Genomic DNA, 19688 nt, shown 5'->3' with positions numbered 1-19688 from the left:
CAGGGAATGTACTATTTTATTCATCATACTGGTTGTTATCCAGTTGCTTTATTTATTTACTTTATTGTGTTGTTGTTGCATAAAGCCTGTGAACTCTATGATTTCCAGCATTTTTCTGCTGGTGGACTTCTCAGTTTCCAGAAGTGGCAGACTTGTGTTGTGTTTATGCACTTGCTCATGGCATCTTAAGTGCCAGAGTGGCTTGGAACTTTCCAGCTAACATGGATTGTTAGCTGGCACTTGGCTATTGTAGCCAATATGGTGAGATATACTGTTGACCTCTGGCCAGGAGGTGACAATTGAAGGAGAAAACCATCTGTGATGGTGGTTATAGGGTTTCTCCTTGGTAAGTGTTGCTCCAAGACAATGGCCAGCCTGCCTAGACCAAGGGTGGGGCTCTGGTGATTTCCCATGTCTTCTGTCTTGAACTTTCCAAGGTGGTACAGGGGAAAGCTGCTGAAGCATCCTGCAAGTGTGCACTTTCAGCTACCCAGGTAGAGATTAGGAGGAAGTGCCAGTCTACTTGGGTAATGCTGTTATGCAGGCCCAGAAACATTTACTAGGGTAGTGAGAGGGTTGTTATGGCAACATGTCCCACCTGGCTCCCCCCTTGGCCTCAGGCAATATGTGATTTGAATGTCAAGGTGCAGCTGGCCTCAGGACCCCAGGTGTTCTCAGACAACCCACCCATCCAGGAACTGTCTGCAGCAGTGGATTTTGTCCTTGGGGCTCGTTCCCTCTCAAGATGGCTGGAAAACAGCTACTCCACCCCTTGCAAGGGTTGAGTTCCTGGGAAGTGGTGGCTGGCATGGCCCAAGGCTTTTTTTCCTGTACTTTTCCACAACAGAGCATGGCTATGGGGAAGGCACTTTGCCATGAGGGACCCTCAGGGAGCCCTGCAGGTTTACAGCAGGAGTACGGAACTCCAGAATTTTCCTTACTCACCTTTCCCACTGCATTCAGAAGCTGTGGTGAACTGTGGTGATGTAGCCAAGTGTTTGGCCAATTCCAGCGCAAGTCAGTGGATTTTTTTCTTCTTTTTTTGCTCTAAGTGGTTATCATCACTCCTTTGGAGACTGGTGAGGTGTGCTGCTGGATCCATTCCTCTCTGGGAGATGAGGAAACTCTACGTTGGTTTACTCTTTAGGACAAACTCACTCTAGCTGCCTCATGTCATTTATTTTAATCTCTTTTCCCCATATTTGTTTTCTGATGGAGACTTTGTAGGTCCTAAACAGACTCTAGGTGAACTGATGTTTCTCTACCCATGTATATGCCTTGGTGTGTGGAGAAGTGAAAATATATCAGCAAGAGGGAAATGGAGAGAGGGAAGAGTGAAGCAAAAAAAAAAAAAATTCTCTTAGGAAAACTCAACTAAAGTGAAAATAGAACAGCAATTTTGGATTTTCCCAAAGGACAACAAGTATTCTAGAGATCAGTTTATACATGGCAAAAAAAAGAAAAATGCACCTAACAAAATAGATTTCTATGACCAGAAGCTCAGTTCGAGCAATTCATGTAAGGTTGAATAGATGCTGATGACTATCTGGGGTCTCTGAGGTTGGCCCTACCATGCAATACTTTATCTCAATATTCCAAAACCCTGAATGAATAGGACAGAGGAATCATGAGTGATTGAAGAGGTGTAGGCTGTAGACATCCTCTTTTGAGATGGGAGCCATTAGTGGAGCTGTGGGCATCTGAGGATGGGCAGGAGCATTGGGTGATGGAAGGTAATCAGCTTTGGATGTAACCACCTCCAGAGTTGAAAGCGGTGCAACTGCTTCCTTCATGTGCCTCTTAGAGAATCACGGTGTGTAGCAGAATCAATAGACACATGCTTGCATACTTTCAGTCATACCATTTATTTGAGTTTGTGAAATTGAGAGCATTAAGCCATAACAAAAAGAGAGAAAAACAGGTTTTTTGTTTTTTCATTCTTGAATCAAGCCAGGTAACCATGAGTTTCTTGGTAATATCCTTTCTCCATCCTATGGCTTTTGATCACTTAGTTGCTATTGTAGAAGAAATACAGAAAAACAAAAATGCTAAATTTTCATTGTCAATACTAGCTTTCTAAACTCACTATGCAACTACAGGTACTGCACTTAACTAATAGACAACACTAGATATATTGTTGCAGTTTATCCTTGTGATTCAATAAATTTGTAAAACTAAGTTTACTTTTCATGAGTAGTTTGCAATGTCTACATTAAAAGAAAATGTTTTTAATTGATGTATGTTTAACTTGCAGTTTTTAAACTTTACATGGATAAAATAAAATCACCAACAAGGAAATGGAAGTAAAGAATAATATAAATATGTGAAGAAGTATAAAAGAGTTACTATTAATATTTCTGTATATATCTGTAGAGGAAGGATACTTCCAAAAAAACTGTGCATTTCCAGCAGATCCCCACATATAAAAGTTCCAGTGGATCCTCACAAATACAAGTTCAAAACAAGAAAAGGGCAGACCAAACTCATTCTTCACTCCCCTCCACTTTCTTATCACAACCCAAATAGTTACTTTGCCTGTCATTGGTAGGAGGTGTCAGAAATGTTGAGGTCTTTAGTCCTCTCTTTTATTCTAACCAACATACATCCATTCAATCACCACTCTAATTTATTCTACCTTTGTCATATGTTTGAAAATATTTTGGTACTTTCTAGTCATACCTTTATCACACCTTTCCTGTGCCTGTAGTAGTTTTGTAGCTTCACTGGTCTCCAGTTCTGACTGAATCTCCCCACCCTCACCAAGTTATCTCAGTGTAACATGCAAACCATATCGTACCAAATCCCTCTCTTACTACCTCAAAAATTCTTGAACTGTGTCCCTCTTCATGTAGGAGAGCATCTATATTTCTTATCACATAGGCACATCTGAAACTTGTCTTGGTCATGGTTACCTATGTGGATTTTATCACTTAATACTCATAAATTTGAAAATGACTTTTAAAAAGCATTAAAAGTCCAAACATTGGAAACAGAGTCCTGATTTTACATTCAGCCTTGCTATTTATCTGCTTTATATCAATGAAGACATTATTTAAGCAACTTTTCTTACATTCAACATCCAAACCGTCAGTGAATTTTGTTGGTTCGAATTCAAAATTTATCCACAAGGCCGTCTTATTCACCCCTGTTTTAGAGTACCATCTTTTCTTTCTCAGATTATCGCAGTCGATTCTTTACATCTACTCTTGTCATCATACAGGCTGTTTTCAACAAAACAACCTTTCAAAGTGTAAGTCAGGTGCTTGGAATATGAATCATCCACTGATTCATCTCTTTCACTCAAATTAGAACAACTCTGGCTTTCAAAAGCTCCCCAATCCCCACGGGTGTCACTGGTCTGACCTTATCACTGAAGCCCTCCGACTAACTCTTCTCTAGATAAACTGGTCTATTTGCTAGTTCTCAAACATTCCCAACTTATTTTTGATAACCATTTATGTGTTTGGAAAGCTACTACCCATATAATTCTGCTTGGGGTATGCCTGTGTAGCATAGAGTTGATCTGTGGCTGGAATTTAAATGTTCTATCATTATATGTGGAAAAGTCTGAATGTCTGGTTTTGATTTTTTGCCAGGATAAGGGTGGTGGGATTTATGATGGTCTGTTTAAAATTTAAAATAATAAACCTTAGGACCTAGTATTTCTCAGGTCTCCAATGCTTAGTGGCAGATAAGGAAACAGAGACACATAGACTTTAAAAATCAAAGTCAGATATGGGGGAAGAGATGAATAATTAGAATGACCTTTGATCACATCTTTGGTTGAATTTCTGAGCTTCTTAATTTACTCTCAGTGATAGGTCTAACTTGTCAAATACCATTGTTTCTTTACACATATGTATTGGAACTTCAAATAAATATAAATTCCTATTATATCTTTTTTTTTTTGAGTTGGAGTCTCACTCTGTTGCCCAGACTGGAGTGCAGTGCAGTGGCCACTCCCGGCCACTGCAGCCTCGACCTGCTGGGCTCAGGTGATCCTTCCGCCTCAGCCTTCCAAGTAGCTGGAACTACAGGCGCGTGCTACCATGCCCAGCTAATTTTTAAACATTTTTTTCTAGAGATGAGGTCTCACCAAGTTGCCTGGGTGGGTCTCAAATCCACGGGCTCAGGCAACCCACTCACCTCAGCCTCCCAAAGTGCGGGATTACGGGCTGAGCCACCAAGTCCGGCTTCCTATTATATCTTATGATAAAGAATTGTATTGCTGCCTTGAAGAAAGTGTGCATTTAACATAATCTCAATCAACATCCTCAATCAAATGTAAACTCTTCTTTATTCTCAGTCATATATTAGGCTATATTTATTCAAAATTGTAGCACTCTTAGGAGTTTACGCTCCGAAGTCAGATTTCCTTAAGTTAAATCTCACTTCAAAACTTACTTAAAATTCTATATTCATGAGGAATCATTTCAATTCTTTACATTTATTTCTTCATTTCTAAAATAAGGATTACAATATATATAATGCTTTAGTGAGAAAGAATGTAAATGTGGAGAGATGACCTGTGCAAATCTACCAATTTGCATCTTACATAAGGGAGCAGAAGGTACAATTAATTGTTCAAAAAGATTTTAAGAAGACATATGCAGTCTCTTTAAGTCATTTTTTATTACAAAAAATGTTGCCCAATAAATCTCTGGCTACTATTAGTTAGCATTAATTATTTCTAAATAAGTATAAAACAAAATTAGCACCAATTTTTTTTAATCTTATCTTTGTTCTTCCATGTGATATTAACAAATAAGAGTTAGGATGATGAAATAGAGAAATAGTAGTTTTCTCATACTAAGGTACTGTTAACAATTTGAAAAAACAACTTCACAAATTATATCTTTGTTAATAATTTGATGCTTTCAATTTACCTTTAACTCTATGACTGGTTGGTGGCACTATTGCTGTCTTCTAAGATAGATCTGTATAAAAGAGATGACATTAAAAAGCATTGTAATCTTGAGCAGATTCAAAAATTTAAAAAGCTAGACTTTTAAAAAAATTAATCTATTAATATGCATCAAGTGACCAAGTGCAAGCAGAACTGTTAATTTGGAGAGAATGGGTAGACACAGAAGGGGTGATGTCAATCATAAAGCCTTTGAGTGATGAGGGTAATGACTTAGTGCCTGACTATCCAGAGTTCACTACTATCTTTATGTGCTTCAGCTATATTTAATTTCTTAACGCTTACAGCTCTGAAAACACTTATTGCTGCAAAGCTTCAGAATCCGTGACCAGATTTTGTCATTTTAACCAGTGATCCCATACATACATGTCTTCCTTACATGTTTTCCAAAAGTTAGATTTACTTCTAGCAACTATACAGATATTTCAAGATGCCATAAGTAAGAACACAGAAAGACTTATTAAGCAAGCTATTATTCAATTAGGTTAACTAATAACCATTTATATGATGTAAATGTATGGATAAATCATCCAGAATACTATGCTAAATTTAAATAGTTGCTGAGAACGTTGTGATTTAAAAATTAGCTAATTTGAAAAATAGAAATGTCAATAAAAATTTTATATCAGTTCTTTATTTCCATCAACATAAGTGAGAGAGAACCATTTTTTCCTTTAACATGAAACAGGAAGACCCATCTATTTATTTTTACTTTAAAATTTTCACATTACTAATTTTTCACTGAACAAATTATGCCTTGTATTTTTATTACAGTAAAAAAAGCCTGAATTAGAATTTTAAAAACACATGCATGAATAATATTAATTAAGCACAAAATTCAGAGTACTCTGTTCACTCCCTCATTCTGTGCTATTGCCTATTTTTTTTTCTTTAATCTTCCACATGGTCTATTCACAAAATTTTCTTCCCTGACTATCTCTATTTATCTTTTTGGCACAATTAATTCTTAATGAAAGATAAATGGGATTACTTGGGACATCCATAGAACTTCCTCAAACAGTTATGTCTTTCTATGTGGAGGACAATAGGGATTTACTGAGTAGCTTTAATTGTTCTCTGCCCTGTAAGAACATGTAAAATACATAACTACCTGAAATCTGGGGAAAAAACCAAAAATACCAAAAACTGGCATATGCTGAAATATTTTATTCAATTATATGTATATTAATTTTAATTTTATTCATTTGAGACTGAATCTTGTGCTGTCACTCAGGCTGGAGTGCAGTGGCATGGCCATCGGTCACCATAATCTCAGACTCCTGGGATGAAGTGATCCTCTCACCTCAGCATCCTGAGTGGTTGGGACTACAGGCACATGCCCAAGTGATTAAAAGAAAAAACCAAACTGGTAGACATTGGGTCTTGGTATGCTGCCCAGGCAGTCTAGGACTACTAGCCTCAAATAATCCTCCTGCCTTGGCCTCCCATAATGTTGGGATTACAGGCATCAACCACCATGCCCGGCCTTACTCAATATTTATAAACACAGCAGGGCTCGGTGGCTCAGCCTGTAATCCCGCGCCTTTGGGAGGCTGAGGTGAGTGGATTGCCTGAGACTGCGAGTTTGAGACCCGCCTGGGCAACTTGGCGAGACCTCATCTCTATAGTAAATCAAAATGAGCTGGGTGTGGTAGCGGGCGCCTGTAATTCCGGCTACTTGGAAGACTGAAGCGGAAGGATCGCCGGAGCCCAGCAGGTCAAGGCTGCAGTGGCCGGGAGCGGCCACTGCACTCCAGTCTGGGTGACAGAGTGAGACTCCAACTAAAAAAAAAAAAAAAAAAAAAATATATATATATATATATATATTATATAATATATATATATTTATTTATTTGTAAACATAAACCCATTCCATTCAAGAATCTGTATTTGGATTCTGAATTGTATTGAATTATTCCCATAATGCATCTTAATACTAAATTAAAAATAATAAGTTTACTTACCCGCTGCTTACTGTTTCCTCTCTGTTCCAAAATCTCCTTATTTTTTTCCATTTAAAACCAATAATGGCAGTTAAAATTAGTAAAGGTAGAAAAACATAGAAACTGATCAGAAGGCCATTATTTTTAGGAGGAGTACGCTGTTTTACAAGGAAGGATATACTTTTATCTGAAAACACAAGAGTATATTTAAACTTTAAAAAAAATTATGTACAAATCATAATCATAATTTGAATCTTAAAAATTGGGAATTCAAATAATACCATTAAATTTGAATTTAAAAATGCCATTTGAATTTAAAAGTGTTTTTCAATCTTCTGTGACAGGTTCCCAAAGGGCGTTATGTATTTTTTATGTCAACTCAATACAGGTATACATATCATTTATAATATATAGTGAGTGAAAATATATAATATCATTGACATAAATTTAATTATATTTTCTTCATGTATATTTAATCTTTATTTATGTGATATACTATAATCTATTTTAGGCTCCCATGTTGCCCTGGGTGAACCACATTAAGTACATATATTTTATAAGTATCAGCTCCATCCAACTTCAGAACTTTCTCATCCTGTCAACCAGATATTTTCTAACCATTAAATATTAAATCACTATTTCCCCCTCTTGGCCAAGGAATCACTATTCTATACTTAAACTATGCACTTCACTGCTCTAAGCAACTCAGGCAGAATCATACATTTGTCCGTTCTGACTGGCTTCACTTAGCACAAGTTCTTCAGTTTATATTCATATTGAGGCATGTGACAGAATTTTATTTATTTTTAAGACTCAGTAAACTTCTATTGTATATATACATGATATATATACATATATATATATAGAGAGAGAGAGAGGGAGAGAGAGGCAAAGAGAGAGAGGGAGGGAGGGAGGGAGACAGAGAGAGAGAGAGAGAGAGAGAGAGAGAGGAAAGAGAGCACATTTTGTTTACTCATTTATCTGTCAAAAAACATTTGGAGTTTCCACTTTTTGGCCGTGGTGAATAATGCTGCTATAAACGTAGATGCACAAATATCTGCATGAGTGCCTGCTCTTAATATTTCTGGGTACATACATAGATGTGGAATTTCTGGATAATATGATAATTCTATATTTAACTTTCTGAGGATCTGCCATGCTGTTTTCCACAGAGGTTGAATTATTTTACATTTCTACAAGCAATGCCCAAGAGTTTCAGTTTTTTCATATCTTAGTTAACACTTGATGTATTCTATTTTTTTCCTTGTAATAATCATCTTAATAGGTAAGAATAGTATCTCATGGTAGTTTTGATTGACAAAATTAGTCCTTAGTGATGCTGATGTGTGAAAAGCAAATTTTTTCATGTGATTTTTGGCCATCTCTACATCTTCTCTGGAGAAATGTCTATACAAGTATTTTGTCATTTTAAAAATTGAACTATTTGTTTCTTTTGTTGCTGACTTGTATGGGTTATTTGCATATTATGGTCATTAGTACTTCATCAGAAATAATATATCTGTTGTTGTTGACTGTGCTTTTGGTGTCATATCAAAACATCATTGCCAAATTCATTGTTATAAAATTTTTCTTCTATGTTTTCTGTTTGAAGGGTTTATATATTTTACTCTTACATTTAGATTGTTGACTCATTTTGAGTTAATTATTGTATATGGTATCAAAAAGGTTCCAACCTCATTCTTTTAAAGGTAAATATCCCAATGCTTCAATGGTATTTGTTGAAAAGTCTAACCATTCCCTAATGACTGGTCTAAGTATTATTGTTGAGAATCATTGGCCTATATAGACAAGGGTTTATTTCTGGATTCCATGTTTATTTCATTGGAAAACTTGTTTCTTATTCTGTTGCCCAGTGCAATGTATCAACTATCAAGAAGTTACAAAAGAACCTCTGTCTTTTCATTGTAGCTCTAACATGTTGTCATTTTTTTAACATGCCACAATTATACGTGAGAGAATATTAATGAAAATATTACATGAATCATTAATCTCACAAATGCAAAGAAACGTAAAACAACCATCTAGCCTGTAATGATGATTGTCTTAGTCTGTTTAGACGGCTATAACAAAAATATCACAGGCCGCAAACAACAGACATGCATCTCTCACAGTTCTGGAGACTGGGCAGTCCAAAACCAAGTCATTGACAGAAGAAGATTCATTCTCTGGTCTGTGCCCTTTTCTTGATTCACAGACAACAATTTTTTTACCCAGCCTCACCTGGCAGAAGGGACAAAGAATCTTTCTGGGGGTCTCATTTGTTAGGACGCTAATCTCACTTAGGATAGCTCTTTCTTCATGGCCTGGTCTCATTCCAAAAGTTCCACTTTCAAACACCATCACATTATGAGTTAGGGTTACAACATATAAATTTGGGCCATAATACAAATATGTAGTCTGCAAATTATGTTTGATTATCTAAATAAAATGTTATACTACAAATTTTCAGATGATGAAACCATAATTTTTCTTCAAGCCAGAAAAACAAGTCAACAATATATTTCAAAAGGCAAAATAGGTTTGTGAAATTTTCATCCAGTTAGTCATATAATAAGAAGGAATTCAGCAAGAAATTTTTTTATAGTACCTGAAACTTCCTGCATTGTAAAGAAGACTTAGAGTAGTATCACTCCCTTTTTTATAACATTTGAACATGGACATTTATTTAATATGACTCACAAATGAACAAATAATGAAGCTAAATAATAAAGTTAAAAATCACTGAAAGATGTCAGACAGGGTAGGAGTAAAAAAAATTAAGATTATTTTAGTTGATTAAAATAAAATAAAAATATTTTAAAAATTATAATACAAAAAATATAGCAAAATTGTGACCATAAAAGCTGTGCTTTGAAGATAGATGAAAATGTAAGGAAAAGAATCATAAGTAATAGCCACCTCTAACTTTAATTAGTGATGTACTTCAAGAGACCTGGTATTTACAAAAAAGATATGTTTCAGATTCACGTTTGACAGGAGGACTTTGCATTTTAAAGGTATAGGAAATTTTATTTATATATACGTATAAGACTATTAAAATATAAAGTGAAATATTGAGTATTTTATGTTTAAATTTTTAATAAACCTAATTTTTACTATTTTTATTTCCACTTTTCTAAGTTTTCTGTAATATAATTTTTAAAATAAGAGGAAGTTTTGGGACCTACAAGTGAGATGTTTCTATTAAGGGTTAGTTCCAACAAAGTAGAATTTAAAACAAAAATAAATAAAACATATTACAAAAATAATAAAAGCCCCAGTTCACCAGAAATAAATCTTAACTATACATGCAACAATTATTTAAAAAATTAAAGTAAAATGCAAATTGACATAACAAAATAAAAATTAATAGATGTTATGATAGAAGTTTTAAAAAAATTCTCTGTAGTTAACAGCAATAGAAAAAGATCAGAGCTGGGCTCGGTGGCTCTGCCTGTAATCCTGCACCTTTGGGAGGCTGAGGTGAGTGGATTGCCTGAGCCGGCGGGCTCGAGAACCGCCTGGGCAGCGAGACCTTATCTCTACAATAAACCAAAAAATCAGCCGGGCTTGGTAGCGCGCGCCTGTAATTCCGGCTACTTGGAAGGCTGAGGTGGAAGGATCCCCGGAGCCCAGCAGGTCGAGGCTGTGTTGGCCGGGAGCGGCCACTGCTCTCCAGTCTGGGCGACAGTGAGACTCCAACTCAAAAAAAAAAAAAAGAAAAAAAACCAAAGAAAAAGATCAGTTGGACCAATTCTTTTGAAAGTATAAACAACCTTAACGCACCTAAGATAAAATAGATAATATTAATGTTTATATATTTATTAATAAAATAAATCAGTATTTTAAAACTCCTCCCCAAAGAAATCTCCACTCCCATATGAATTTCATTGGAAAATGTAACGAAATATTTCATGAATAAATAATGCCAGTTTTCAGCAATTACTTCTAAAATATAGGAGTAAACATTTCCCCAATATTTTATAATGCCAGTTTTACTTGACAACAAAACAAGATAAAAAATAGTATGAGAGCCGGGCTCGGTGGCTCAGTCTGTAATTACGCGCCTTTGGGAGACTGGGGTGAGTGAATTGCCTGAGCCCGCGGGTTCGAGAACCGCCTGGGCAGTGAGACCTATCTCTACAATAAATTAAAAAATCAGCCGGACGTGGTAGCGCATGCCTGTAATTCCGGCTACTTGGAAGGCTGAGGTGGAAGGATCGCCGGAGCCCAGCAGGTCGAGGCTGCGGTGGCCGGGAGCGGCCACTGCACTCCAGTCTGGGTGACAGAGTGAGACTCCAACTCAAAAAAAAAAAAAAAAAAAAAAAGTATGAGAGAGAGAGAGAGAGAGAGGTGCGATATCTTTCAAGAACATAGGCACAAAAATTCTCAACAGAATATTAACAAGTCAGTTTTACGAAAGTACAAAAATCATGGTCAAGGAGAATTTATTTTAGATATTCAAGATTGACTGAAAATTTAAAATCAACGTAATTCATTGTATCAACAGGCAAGGGCTAAGAGGCAAAAATCATACAATCCTATCAACTGACTAAAGCATTTGCAAAGTCAATACTGTTAATAACAAAACATCTCAGCAGTTAGATATCAAAGGAAATTCCTCAAACTCATAAAGATTATCCACACACATACTTAAAATCCTACAGATAGCATCATACTTAATGGTGAAAGGCTGAATTCCTTCCCCATAAAATCAATTTTAAAGTGAATTTGCTTTCTTAACTCTTATTCAATAAAGCCCTGAAAGATAAAGGAAGGGCAATAAAAATAATAATAAAAGACACACATATTGGAAAGGAAGAAAGAACATTATGCCATCTTCAAAACTGTTTGAAGATGACATAACTTCCTATACAGAAATCTCAAGAATTTACCAAGACACCCTCAGAACTAAAACTGAATTCAATTATATGCAGAATACGAGACTGACATGCAAAAATTAATTGCATATCTATTGATTAACTATGAACAAAACAAAACAAAAATGGAAGAAACACAGTGGCATCAAAATTGCTGTAAAGAAATGAAATAATAAATGTAAAGTATATGGTAGAAGGGGAGATATATTGTGTTTATAGACTGAAAGAGTCAGTAATAGTGGAAATGTAAATTTTTTCTAAACTAACTTACGTAAATCATGGTAAGATTTTTTTTATAAACAAAGAAAAGCTTATTCTAAAAGGCATATAGAAAGGTGAATCCTTAGAGTAGCCACAGTAATTTTGAAAAAGAAGTATAAGTGTACCTGATCTTAAACCAGGTGAAGTGAGGACCATAGGAAGGCCTAAACTTTACCTGTACGATGACCTAATGCTGAATTGCACCCCACATCCTTAAAATAAATATTATGAAAAGAAAAAGAAGCAAAAAGTGGCGAGAATAACTTTTTTCCAATGTTAAAAATCACTATACAGTTACAATAATCAAAAGAGTGCTGTAAAAGTGTAAGGAGTAGCATAAACCAGTGAAGCAGAATAGAGAACTGAGTAAAACACAAACAAAAACACGTCCCATTAATTTTTGACAATGTTGCAAAAATTGCAAAAGCAATTCAATAATTTGACAGAGCTATCTCTGTACTCATATGTAAAAAAATCTAACTTTGACTTTCAATTTCCCACCCTTTTGAACATTAATTTAAAAATGTATTATGAGAGTAAATATAAGGCATAAAACTATACATTTTAGAAGTATTATTAGCACAGAAAATCTTCAAATACTAGGACGCACAAAAACTTTGTATACTGGACACAATAAGCACAATCCAGAAGGTAAAGAAAAGTAGAATATATCGAATACAAATTCAACAAAAAGAAATTTTGTTCTGAGTAAAAACAAATACATAGAGAAAACCTGTGAATCACTCATTTAACAAAATACACGCTTCTATAAAACATAAAATCTCTCATGAACTTGGAATATCTTTCCATTGTATTGTGTCCTCTTCAATTTCTTTGATCACTGTTGCATAGTTTTAATTGTAGAGGTCTTTTATTTTTTTTTGCTAACTTTATTCCAAGGTATTAATATTGTCTCTTATTTGTAACTATTGTAAATGGGATTACTTTCTTGGTTTCTTTTTCAGACCGCTCACTGTTGGGATGTAGAATGCAACTGATTTTTGTATGATGATCTGTATCCTCCAACTTTACTGAATTTGTTATCAGTCATTCCTGTCATCCTAAAATGTTTATACTACACAAATCTATCTACAGACTCAATGCAATTCCTTTTATAATATCAATGACATTATTTACATAAATAGAAGAAAAGATCCCCAAATGTATATGAACCCACAAAAGACCTAGAATAACAAAGGTCATCTGAGCCAAAAGGGACAGAATAAGAGGAATCACATTACCTGACTTTACGCAACAAAGCTACAGTAACCAAAACAGCATGATACTGCCATAAAATAGACACACAGATTAATGGAACAGGACACCAGCCCAGGCAACTTGGCAAGAACTCATCTCTAATAAATAAAAAATTTAGCTGGGTGTGGTGGTGCGTGCCTGTAGTTCCAGATATTTGGAAGGCTGAGGTGGAAGGATTGCCTGAATCCAGCAGGTTGAGACTGTGGTGGTCAGGATCATGCTACTGCACTCCAGCCTGGGCAACAGAGAGACTCCTACTCAAAAAACAAACAAACAAACAAACAAACAAAAAGGAACAGGATAGAGAACCCAGAAATTAATCCATGCATTTATAGTAAACTCATTTTCAACAGTGGTGCCAAGAATATACACTGGGGAAAGGGCAATTTCTTCAATAAGTGGTGCTGGAAAAACTTAATAATCCATATGCAGACAAATAAAATTAAGCCCTTATCTCTTGTGAAATAAAAAATAGATTAAAGATTTAAGTCTAAGACTGAAAACTATAAAAATACTAGAAAAAAAATTGGGAAAACACTTCCATTGGCCTGGGCATAGGTTTCTTGAAGAAGACCTCAAATGCTCAGGCAACTAGAGAAAATTTGGCAAATACAATCACATCAAGCTAAAAACTTCTACACAGCAAAGGAAAGAATCAACAAAGTGAACGGATAACCCACAGAATGGGAGAAAATATTTGCAATCTACCCATCTGAAAGGTGATTAAGAAGCAGGATACACAGGAGCTCAAAAAACTCAATTGAAAAGAAAACACCTAACAATCCGATTTTTAAAAATGGGCACAAGATCTGAATAGACATCTATCCAAAGAAGACATACAAACGGCCAACTGGTATATGAAAAAAGGTTCGATGGAACTAGAGTCTATAATACTGAGTGACCTCTCACAGAAGCAAAGATCCGAGTATCACATGTTCTCACTCATATAATGGACCTTGAACATCCAATGTAATACTATAAGAAAATGACTGACAGTACTGGGAAACTATGGGGGGGGAGGGGGATGGGATTAAAGTAGCAAATATCTGTCTGGGGATGGGAAAACACCTCTTATCAACAGGGTGTCTGAATGAAACGTAATTGTACACCTAACCCTTAAATGTACCCCACAAAACCACAATAAAAAATATTGATTAATAAAAAAAAAAGAAAAAAGGTTCAACGTCACTTATTATCAGAGAAATATAAGTAAAAACTACAATGAGATGCTATTTCACCCCAGTTAAAATGGCTTTTATCCAAAAGACAGGTAATAATGAATCCCAATGAGGATGTAAAGAAAGGGGAGCACACAGTTGGCAGACATGTAAATTAGGACAGCCACTATGGAGAACAGTATGGAGATTCTTGAAAAAAACTCAAAATAAAAATATCATATGCTCCCGCAATGTCACTGCTGAGTATATAGCCAAAAGAAAGGAAATTGGCATATTGAAGAGGTATGTACACTTTCATGTTTATTGCAGCATTATTCTCAGTTTTTAAGATATGAAATCAGCCTAAGTGTCCATTAATGGATGAATGAACAAAAAATATGGTATATAGACACAATGGAACATTATGCAGTCATAAAACTCATGAAATTCTGTCATTAGCAACAATGTGTATCAGACTGCAGGACGTTATGTTAAACAAATTAAACCAGGCACAGAAAATAATGCATATTCTCAGTCATATGTGTGAGCTTTAAAAACATAATTCATATTCTCAGTCATATGTGGGAGCTTTAAAAAAAAAAGGGCCCATGGAGACAGAGAGTGGAATGACAGTTGCCAGAGGATGGGTAATTTAGTGTGCATGAGATAGATAAAATGAGGAGGGTTAATGAGTACCAAAAAATATGGTGGAAAACAATAAGATCAAATGTTTAATAGCACAACAGGGAGACTAGAGTTAACAATAATTTATTGCATACTTTAAAAAGATGCAAAGAATGGAATTGGAATGCTCCTAACTTAATAATAAAATCTTATATGGTGATGAATATTGAATATTGAGTGAATATTTTATTCATTCAACCCAATTACTCTGATTTGATTGTTATACATTATACGCCTCTATCAATACATTTCACCTCTCCCATAAATATATACAACTTTTATGTACACACAATAATGAAATACGAAAATTAAAAAAACTCTATCAAAACTGAACATTTAAACACAAATAATCCAATTAGAAAATGGAAAATTTATAAACAGAATTTTTACTAAATAAGATATACAACAAAATGAACATATTGCATTCAAAATCATTGTCCATAGGTAAGTGAAAATTAAAATTGCAAAAGATGTGAATGCACAGTTAATATAATTACTAAAATTAAAAATAATGGTGGTACCATCATATATTAGTGAGAGTACAGAAAAGTAGGTTATTCGTATATTATTGGTGGGAACATCAAACAGTGCAGCCATTCTGAAAAATATTGTGTCAGTTGCTTTTAAAATTATAAATATCTTACAATACATTCCAGCATTTCAGTCTTGGACATGTATTCTGGAGAAGTACAATTTTACTTTCATGCAGAAGATTCTGCATGAATATTCATTACAAACTTATGCACAATAGCTAAAAAACTAGAATCTACCCAAAGTCCTTCAGTGGAGCAACAGTTAAAAAACATATGATATAGCCATACAAATAAATACTAGTCATTAATTAAAAAATGAAGTATTGACTCATGCCACAATTTGGATGCAGTTCATAGAAATTATGCTAGACAACAGTGAATCACACACATATACAAACTGTATGATTTTTAAATATTACAACCATAAATCACAAAATTGGAGAGAGGGAGCAAAGTTTGGTGGTTGCAAGAATCTAGGGATGATGGAAGATAGAATCAATGTATCTACAAAATGGAAACATTAGAGAGTCCTGTAGTGATGATAAAATTATGTATCTTGATTGTGGTGTTGGTGACATCAATCTACAGGTGAAAAGATTGCATAGAAGTAAACACACATGCACACACATACAGACACAGATTAATTGGTCAAATTTGATTAAGGTCGCTCAATTTTACCAACATTCATTTCCCAGATTTGCTATTATAGGAAAATTTTGCAGCATTTTAATATTGATGAGGGCCATTGGTTCATTTATTCTTTTAAAATTTTCCATATGTATATATTTATTTCAACCACATTTCCCCCTTAAATTCACTGAAACGTTACTTTCTTCAGTATCATCTACCATTAAGGTACTCCACATTCTAAATGGTGGGGGCAAGGCAACATATTCCAGCCACTTTCTTGAACTATCTTTTGTTCTTGACCATCACAGTCTTTAGTTGCTGTATTAAGTTATTTATACATCTAGTTACTTAGAAATATAATTTCTGCCTTAGCATATTTGAGTCCATACCTCCAATATTTACTCAGGTATACAATTCTAACTATATAAATATAGGTTTAGTAAAAACAAATATGCTATGTTTGCTCATAATTTTTCACCAAATAAAATTTTAAAATGTTTAGTGCCACATACTCCTCATATGCTCTTGGCATGAAAGGTTTAATGGTTTTTTTCCATTTCAATATTGCAGTTAACTTTTAAAATTAAATTCAACTGTTAACTAGCACATCATAATGGGTGATATCCTTGAAATATACAGACTATATAATAAAGCTTTCAACTTTGCTATAACGTAATTATACCTATGTAGAAAATTCCGCTGTATAAAAAGAAATATTCTGGAAGTTCTGTTTAAAATGAAGGAATGACTTTGTACAATATTTACTTCTAGGCTATAATTAAAAGTGTACACAAACTTTTGGTTGCCAGTTTGCTCTAGAGCTATCTAGACTTAGATCCAAGAGAGTAGCCACTAGCCACAGTGGCTTTTTAATTTAAATTAACTAAAGCTGAAATTTCGATTTCTTAGTTGCACTATCTACATGTTAGTTGCTCACAGAATCATGGAGATTTAGATCATTTTTATGAGAGCAGGAAGCTCTATTGGAATACAATGATCTAGAGACTGACCTGTTGAAAGCCAAAGCCCGTTATTGATACTGCCTCCTGGTGATGATGGTAATGGTTCACAGGTAGGAGGAGCATATCCAACATCACAGTGACAAGTATCTAAATTAGTGCAAATCTAAAACCAAAACAAAAAACATATTTACAATATAAAAATTAAATGTATCGCTTGTGATTGTTAACCAAAACATTATTTAGAGACTATAATTTAGTTTAAGGAGTTTTTAATTAATATGAAAAATAATTTTCAAGATAAAAAGAGTACTTAAATGTTCATGTAATATATTTGCAAATATTATAAGAGGTAGCTTTTTAGTCTCATAAAAATAAAAGTAAATAGCAATCTTGATACAAGTTAATTTTTTTATCAGAAAGACATATAGCTTAGGAGGCTGGAAATTATAGGCTGATGGGAATTAAGATGTATTATGAATTGTGCTAGATTTAAAAAAATTTTGTGATGAGAGCAAACTTTTATACAAAAATAGAAAAACAACTCAATTATAGAAGCCTGTTTAATCAGATACAGATGTCAAAATGTATGTGGAAGAATAGAAACTATGTATAAATGAGGTCTGGAAGATGAACAGAAAAAGGACTGGTAGAGAATTTTTAGATAATTGTATACAAAAATTAAATATGAACATATATAAAGAGTAAATAAGAAAAGAAATGGATAAGAAATAAATGGGCTATGTAAGTGATTTGGGGGAAAATGTTGATGGAAAGACACAGGTCAATTTTCATCTGAATTACATAAAATATAAACCATTAGTATAGCAGGAGACTGGCCACAAGATAAAGCCAAATGCATGCTTGGAAAAATGTATAAAGTTTGTGCAATTTCCATAACCCGGTAGATCTAACTTTACAACATATGAGCAAATAGAAATGTAAGTGGTAAGTATGACCACACATAGTTCAGATTTGAATCATTAATTAGCAAATAATGGAAATTAACAATGAACTTAGCATGTTAAAGAAACTAAAAAGACTAATAAACTAGTCTGGCCAGAGCATAAGGAAATGTATCTTTTCATATATGATAGATAGGAGAAAAAGCTTGCATGCTATGGTGAAGACAACAAAACACTTTGGAAATTCAAATGGTGCATTTATTTGGCTCAGTCATATTTCATTGCTAATAACTTAGGAAACCAGAAACACGTGCAAAGGTAAATTTAAAACCATGTCTGTTGTAGCATTCTTAATAATAGTTAAGCTAAAATTTGACATTACTTGAAAGGCCCTTAGTGAATTATGTTTCAAATATAGGAGGGATGATCCAAGCAGGGAAATAAATTAAAGCCATTGAAGAATGAAACAAATTTGAAGGGATTAAAACCTCTTATCCTGTAAAGTGCTAGATTAAAATCAAAGTGTATAATAGTGTGTGAATGTTTGTGAATATTCACAAGCACACATACACTAAATTATAAATAGTATCCGTATGTATAAATGTGTATGTCTAATCTTTAATATATTTCCACTATTTCATAATCTTAATCTAACATTATAATAATGTATTATGTTTCATTTTGCATTTTTTGATAAAAGTTCAAACTTATTTGCTCATGTGTGCAATCTGACTGTACACATAAATAATCTTGATGCATAAATTGTGGAATCTACTTTCCTTATATAACAACAAACTTCCAAAGGAAATTTTCATGTCAAACAATTGTGAATTTATCATTAACATGGAAAATGTCATTGACTTTAATTTAAATAATTATTCTTTAAAAAGAGCAACTGTTACCTACCCCATGTCCTTTACATTTTACTTTTTCATTACAGTTTGTTGTATTTGGCAACTCGGCGAAATGAATGCACGCTCGCCGAATGCAAACCTATAATGTTAAAAAGTAAACAACACATATTAAATGTAAAGTCAAGAGATAAGGAATCATATTTGTATAAAAATTATATGAACAGGACACATATACAATAGATATGTCTGAATTTTATTACTTAATAACATATGAAAATTATAAATGAGATAATATTTTATTTCTTCAGTAATCAAAGCTACAGTTCTTTGTTATAAACTGATACAAATACAATAGCCATCTTGTTTTAGCCATTTGTAATTTTAAGGACCAGTATTAGCATTTTAAATGAATTTTTCTATTGTACATTCATATAGATCCCAGAAAAAAGGATATCTTTATGCTCATTTTGTACTTGAGTAGTGGGGTGGCTGTGTCAAATGGTGGTTCTATTTTTAAGGTTTTTTTTTTTTTTTTTGAGTTGGAGTCTCACTCTGTCACCCAGACTGGAGTGCAGTGGCCGCTTCTGGCCACTGCAGCCTCGGCCTGCTGGGATCCAGCGATCCTTCCACCTCAGCCTTCCAAGTAGCTGAAACTACAGGCACGTGCTACCACGCCCAGCTAATTTTTGATTTATTGTAGA

The 19688-nt window shown here is 34.2% G+C and overlaps 1 protein-coding gene across 1 annotated transcript in view; it reads right to left on the bottom strand.

Moving 5' to 3' along the window:
• Positions 1-1935: 1935 nt before the first annotated feature.
• The window catches only part of LOC103264209 (disintegrin and metalloproteinase domain-containing protein 18-like), a 123113-nt gene continuing 105360 nt past the window's right edge, over positions 1936-19688 (bottom strand). The window contains exons 17-21 of the mRNA XM_008061855.1: positions 19040-19126; positions 17280-17394; positions 6889-7054; positions 4887-4937; positions 1936-2015 (exon numbers count right to left, since the gene is read on the bottom strand). Coding sequence (XP_008060046.1) covers positions 4895-4937; positions 6889-7054; positions 17280-17394; positions 19040-19126 — 411 coding nt within the window. The 3' untranslated portion in view covers positions 1936-2015; positions 4887-4894. The remainder of the gene's footprint in view (positions 2016-4886; positions 4938-6888; positions 7055-17279; positions 17395-19039; positions 19127-19688) is intronic.

The sequence above is a fragment of the Carlito syrichta genome, unplaced genomic scaffold (genome assembly GCF_000164805.1).
Source record: "Carlito syrichta isolate Samal-C Ts95f unplaced genomic scaffold, Tarsius_syrichta-2.0.1 Scaffold305630, whole genome shotgun sequence".
NCBI classification, from domain to species: Eukaryota; Metazoa; Chordata; class Mammalia; order Primates; family Tarsiidae; genus Carlito; species Carlito syrichta.
Note: the sequence above shows the minus strand (reverse complement) of the source record. Positions and strands in the feature narration are given on the sequence as shown.